General features: G+C 39.1%; 1 protein-coding gene across 2 annotated transcripts; it reads left to right on the plus strand.

Moving 5' to 3' along the window:
* The first annotated feature begins 18 nt into the window (after window positions 1-18).
* Window positions 19-6,034, plus strand: LOC112196622 (pentatricopeptide repeat-containing protein At5g19020, mitochondrial). 2 transcript variants are annotated; one of them, XM_040518592.1, is made up of 5 exons: window positions 19-2,475; window positions 3,372-3,559; window positions 4,710-4,797; window positions 4,928-4,978; window positions 5,200-6,033. In XM_040518592.1, the coding sequence occupies exon 1, from the start codon at window positions 114-116 to the stop codon at window positions 2,202-2,204; it is 2,091 nt and encodes a 696-aa protein (XP_040374526.1). In that variant the 5' UTR covers window positions 19-113; the 3' UTR covers window positions 2,205-2,475; window positions 3,372-3,559; window positions 4,710-4,797; window positions 4,928-4,978; window positions 5,200-6,033. The 2 variants fall into 2 exon arrangements, with proteins under 2 accessions (XP_040374526.1, XP_024192791.1); XM_024337023.2 differs by lacking the exon at window positions 4,928-4,978 and having other exon boundaries at window positions 5,200-6,034.
* Window positions 6,035-6,340: the final 306 nt, after the last annotated feature.

Consider the following 6,340-nt stretch of genomic DNA (forward strand, 5'->3'; position numbering starts at 1 on the left):
ATGTAATGCAGATGTGCAGCCTGTCCACTTGTTGAAACCAAAACGATCAACAGCAAGCTTTCTTACTCAACTCGAACTCGAACCATTTCAATCGTGACCTCTGGTTTCCTCTGATGCTCATATCTCTGAGACCCAAATCCATCACCAGCCTTCCACACCTTTCTGCCGCTTCACCTCTCAAATGGGTCTCCACAGCCACCACCCAAAACCCAGAGGACCATCTGCGTCTCTTCTTCAAATCGAGGACGAACCAAACCCACATCGACTACGAGCGCCAATTGGTCTCTGTTCTAAAATCTTGCGCAACCCTTTCGGCCCTCTTGCAAGGCCAGCAACTCCATTCCCTTGTTCTCAAGTCCGGTCTCGACTCCAACACTTTCATCAACAACAGTTTGATTAGCATGTACGCCAAATGCGGCTCCATTTCCTGCGCCGAATCGTTGTTCGGCTCTTGCTCTGAGCCGGACCCGGTTTCCTGTAACATTATGGTTGCTGGGTATGTGAAATCTGGTGACTTGGACAATGCCCGCCAGGTGTTTGATAAAATGCCTGAGAGAGGTTGTGTCTCGTATACTACTATGATAATGGGTCTTTCTAGAAATGGGTTTTGGAGGGAAGCTGTTGCCGTTTTTAGGGATATGAGGAATGCCGGTGTGTTGCCGAATGAGCTGACAATGGGGACTGTGATCTCGACGTTTTCGCATTTGGGTGGGATTTGGAACTGTAGAATGCTTCATGGTTTGGTGGTTAAGTTGCAGCTTGATGGAATGGTGCTTGTTTCGACGAATTTGGTGAAGGTGTATTGTGCTTGTAAGAGTGTGTGGGAAGCGAGAAGTTTGTTTGATGAGATGCCCGAAAGGAATATAGTTTCGTGGAATGTCATGTTAAATGGGTACTCTAAGGCTGGACTCGTGCATTTGGCCAGAGAGTTGTTTGAGAGGATTGATATGAAAGACGTGGTTTCGTGGGGTACAATGATTGATGGGTATGTGCAAGTGGAGTGCTTGAATGAAGCTTTGATGATGTATCGTGCAATGCTGCGTGCCGGGTTGGGACCGAATGATGTTATGCTTGTTGACTTAATTTCAGTGTGTGGGAGGTTGGAGGCGATTCGTGAAGGTCGGCAGTTTCATGGGAGAATTGTCAAGGAGGGTTTTGACTGTTATGATTTCATACAGGCAACGATCATAAATTTTTATGCAGGTTGTGGGGAAATGATTGCTGCTCGTCTTCAGTTTGAAAAGGGCATCAAGGAGCATGTAGCATCTTGGAATGCTCTCATTGCAGGGTACATAAGAAATCAAATGATTGACCAAGCAAGTCTATTGTTTGATGAGATGCCTGAAAGGGATGTTTTTTCATGGAGTTCCATGATTTCTGGTTACACACAGACTGAGCAATCTAAATTGGCTCTGGAACTTTTCCAAAGAATGGTATCTAGTGGGATACAACCAAATGAAATAACAATGGTAAGCGTTTTGTCTGCAATCACTGATTTAGGCACATTGAAAGAAGGAATATGGGCTCATGAATACATATGTGAAAATTCTATTCCTCTGAATGACAATTTGAGTGCAGCTATCATTGATATGTATGCCAAATGTGGGAGTATCAATACTGCCTTAAAGGTGTTCTATCAAATCCAAGACAAAACCTCTTCTGTCTCACCATGGAATGCCATTATATGTGGGTTGGCGCTGCACGGACATGCAGCAATGTCTCTTGAAATATTTTCAGACTTGCAAAGGCGTGATATCAAACTCAATTCAATAACATTCATCGGAGTCCTAAGTGCTTGTTGCCATTCTGGTTTGGTGGAGGCCGGGGAGAGGTATTTTAAGAGCATGAAGAATGTATACCACATTCAACCAAACATCAAGCATTATGGTTGTATGGTGGATCTCCTGGGTAGAGCTGGCCGAGTAGAAGATGCTGAGAAAATGATAAGAAGCATGCCCATGAAGGCTGATGTTGTGATATGGGGCACATTATTGGCCGCATGTACAACACATGGGAATCTAGAAATAGGAGAAATGGCTGAAAAGAATCTGAAACTGTTGGATCCATCTCATGGGGCAAGTACAGTTCTCATGTCCAACCTACTTGCAGATGCAGGGAAGTGGGAGGAAGCCTCTTTGGAAAGGCGAGTAATGCAGAGCCTAAGACTAACGAGATCACCAGGGCACAGTGATGTTGTTTGGTAAGGGTAACTTAAATATTGAGATTGGTTTCTAAGAATCCTCCTAGGATATATGCTTAAGCTGGCAAGAAAAACCAACTTCTGTGGATGGAAGGAACCGAATTTTTCATCCTGTCAGATTACCTCCGAAGTCTAAGACAAGATATATTCCAAGGTAGGTGATCGATTTAGCAACTCTTCAGCACATCAGGGAAGGTTGCTTAACTTTGGTCCAGAGATCACCAGTTGCAAATGGCTTGAATTTCTCTGTTTTCCTCTTTCAAGCTCCGTTGAAGGTAGCTTCCAAGCTTAAAGCATCAACTTTCAATATTTGTAGATTCACTTTTTTTTCTTTGTTCCATTACACTGTTGTATACATAATAACGCATTTGAACTTTTTATATGAAGTTTGGGATCATGCTTAGTTCTTCTGTTTATGGCTAAGCAACTTAACTTTGGTCTTTTAGGGTATTTGATTATATTGCGTGAGAACCTTTGCACTGATTGTTTGATTAAATGGATCTGTAAATCTCTCTTTTCTTATGCTTGTTTGAATTGGGATTCAAGAACAAAATCAGATACTCCTTCGTTTATTTTCAGGTTCTTGGTAATTTAACCATAATCAAATTGTTTTATCATGGTTTGTATCCTTAAGGCTTGCTTTTGTACTGTGGTGTCTTTTTTTGTTTCATTTGAAATGTTTCTTGGGTTTGTTAGTGTGATTCAACGACTATCAGATTGTTTTTTCATTTCTGGTAGATTGCAGAGTGGCATTTGATAATCCTATTGTGAAACATTCACAAGGTAATTTTTTTTATGACATAAGAAATGACTGAAAAATATAAAAAGGTGGTGCAGAAGTTTCTTTTCAATCTTTTGCAAGTGAAAATAACAATTATCAGATTGAGAATGAAAATCTTGGAATGACTATAGAGCTTAGAAGTGGGAATGGGTCCAACAGATGCAGATATGCACACTCAATGTGGTATCCAGGTTCCCCGCAAAAGTTATGTACTAATCACTTTAGGGTTCCAGTGTAGAAGCAAGGAACATACGGTGGTGAACTCATGATTTTAACTGAATTTTTAATGTAATGCATGACTAATTTTTTCTGCAATAGTGAATTATGCGCACAGAAATCTCCAAACTTTTCGTATCTCATTTTCTTTTATTCTTTTGCTTTATTTTACAGGAAGCTGACCAGGGACAAGAGAGATGGAAAGAGTTCAATAAATTGATGTTGTCAGTGAGCCTCTAAACATTGACAAGCATATGAATATTCCTATGTGGGTGGTTGGGGGTGGGGGGGGGGGGGGGGAGAGTACTGCAAAGTTGTTTTGGCCGATAGCTATTCCAAGAACTAATCCATGAATTTGTTGGGTAAGTTTGATAATCACACTGCTCATGGTTTTCCTATTCCATAAACTTAGTCTACTGTATGGTATATGCCTGTCCACCGCATATTTCTTTTAGATTAGCAAGTAAACATGTTTGCATGATTCTTAAAGTTCTTGGGTTTTGATAACTAATTTAAGATGATATAGACATGATTAAACAGTATGTGATTGTTTATTTGTTCCCTTATTGCTTGCTGTGATACAGTAGTCTAAGTATTTTGTTTTAGTGCTAATTCTTTCTAGGGTTTTGTTACTGCTATTCAATGTTCTGTAGCTGATTTTATATTGGTGGAGTTGAATTTACATTGAGATAACCCTTCTGAAAGAATGTACAGGCTGGTTGCTAGGTAAACTGTACAACATAAAAAGGTAGAATCAAAATAAATGGCACCATATTTTGTTCACTCACGAGTAAATTCCAAATCATGGTTATGTGATGAAACCCAAGAACAAATTTCAAAATAAGTGGCACTATCTTCTTTTCAGTTCTCTAGGTTTGTTTCCGACTTACAGGTTTAGGATGAAAATCAGTTTTACAAGTGGAAACACATGCACTGAATACTATTTAGTGTTCCTGTGAATGTTCGGCAAGTGAATGCAGAAAAAATTCATTGTTCGAAACATTAACAAGTATTCAATGTTTGCACTGATCAGTGAATGAAAGGTAGCTTGGAGAGACTCTGGGTATTATAATTTCTTGTGAGTTGCGATGAACCACCACTTGAACATTAACAAGTAAACTGGTCTTTAATTCAATGTTTGCACTGATCAGTGCATGAAAGATAGTTTGGAGAAATTCTGGGTATTATAATTTCCTGTGAGTTGCCTTACTGAAATTGTAGTTATGCCAGTAGCCATCTCATTCATTTGTAGTGGCTTTGGAACAATGACAAAAGTTTACCTGCGAAAGAAAAAGGTACTTGCCAGGAACACAGTGGTCGGTTGTAACTTACGTGCTCCGAAATTTGACTGTTTACAGTATTGTAGGAGCATTTCATGGATTCTATTTCAATTCATTTTCAATTATTTGTCTCATTTCATCTTTTGTTACTTAATATTAGTAGAGATACCAATTATTACAATTCACTTCCAATAATTTGTCTTATTTCATCTTTTTATTAATGCTCATACAGATACCTATTTCCTTGTGTGGTTGCTTCCCTGATTCCAATTGTTCGTGGGGGTTGGACTGGCATCGGTCACTGAGACCTCGTTTAACTGGTGAGATTCAAGTCATATATATCATCAATGCCCACAGAAAAAATAGACAAGAAACCACAGCATATAGAATTGATTGATGAATAAAGTTAAGATTTGATATATTGTTGTATTGCTTTGTATGTGAATACAGATTCTGGAGGGCTATGGCTTTTTTCTTCTGCACTGGAGTGCTCCATCACATGTAATTCTCATAAGCATTAACTGTATTCAAATTCTCTCTTACCTCATTCCATAGTGAATTGCATTGGTAATTTGATGTGACTTCACTTGCAAGGTCTTGCATGCCAAATCATAATGCAAAGAGCTGATAGTATTGTGAAAGTGCATGACATGAATGACATGAAAATTCAGTCAATGCGCCTATTGCAGCCTATTCTAATTTGTTCCAGTTCTTTGGCGCAGTTGATTCCGGGAAGAATAAGAGAGCCTGGGAGCAGTTATTAGAATTGAGATGGGTGCTTTTGCAACACCAGTTATAAGGTCCTTTTCTCCTTTGACAACAGAGTTTGATCGTGAAAGCAGGTATTCGATTAGCTCTTGAAGCTGGAATTCTCCCCCTTGAAGTAGAGCCTGATAGTATGAAGGCTGGTAGCTTGGTAACCTCTAACGACTTGTGTTGGGAGAAGAAAGGGGTAATAGTGGAGGATATTAAATGCTGTTGAACTGTGGTGCACGGTGCACCCAAGGTCTGCTTCTAACCGAGGGAATGCAACAAAGTATTTTAAGGAATGTATTGATTTCTTTTGTATTGAAATTGGGTGGAAAGTATTTCAACAAAGTTTGAGTTGCTTTAAATTCTACCGTTAGATGTAGATCTAAGAGTGGTTGAGCATACTGCTGAGTAGGGGACACCACTGCTTACTGCTTCAGGATTTATGGTCTTCCTCAAGAGCTATTGAGCAAATGCATGTTAGATCACAGGAGCGAGCAGAGAAGAGAAGGATCGCTCACAGAGTATGGGGACTTTGGGGAGAATTTGGAGTGATGAAGTACAAAGGTCCTCAAGTTCTAGAGCTTCCTAGAAGCCTTAGAATGTGACACTAGTAAAGCTAAAATCCCCATTTACTCCTTGCTGACTAAATTTCATGAAATACTGTAATTCAACGATAAATTTAAATATTAGTTAAATTTGTTATAACCTTTAGCTTCGGATTGTCTATCAGTTGTAGCAAACTAGCAACTATCAAGTTCCCTTACCTTTTACAATGGCATTGCCTGATGCTTCAGGAGATATCTGATCACTTGTACTGTATTTAAATTTAACTAATATTTAAATTTATCGTTGAAGTACAGTATTTAAATTTAGAGGAAAACTCTAACAAAGTTGTGGTCTGCTTCCCAAGTTCAACTTCAACTACAACCTTTGGCTCAGAAAAGTAGAACCAATGATTCAACTAATGTGAGCTGCTAAGACATTAATTCCACAGTAAACCAATAATTCAAGAGGACTAATAAACAAATATCTAGAGGAAAACTCTAACAAAGTAACAGAGATAATAGAAAAGAAAACACAGACTGGCCTTCCCAACAGAGGCTTTACTTT

The sequence above is a fragment of the Rosa chinensis genome, chromosome 4 (assembly GCF_002994745.2).
Source record: "Rosa chinensis cultivar Old Blush chromosome 4, RchiOBHm-V2, whole genome shotgun sequence".
Taxonomy (NCBI): Eukaryota; Viridiplantae; Streptophyta; class Magnoliopsida; order Rosales; family Rosaceae; genus Rosa; species Rosa chinensis.

What these genes read in the sequence shown, in the direction of transcription:
- LOC112196622 (XM_024337023.2), top strand. Translation starts at nt 114, where the DNA reads ATGCTCATATCTCTGAGACCCAAATCCATCACCAGCCTTCCACACCTT.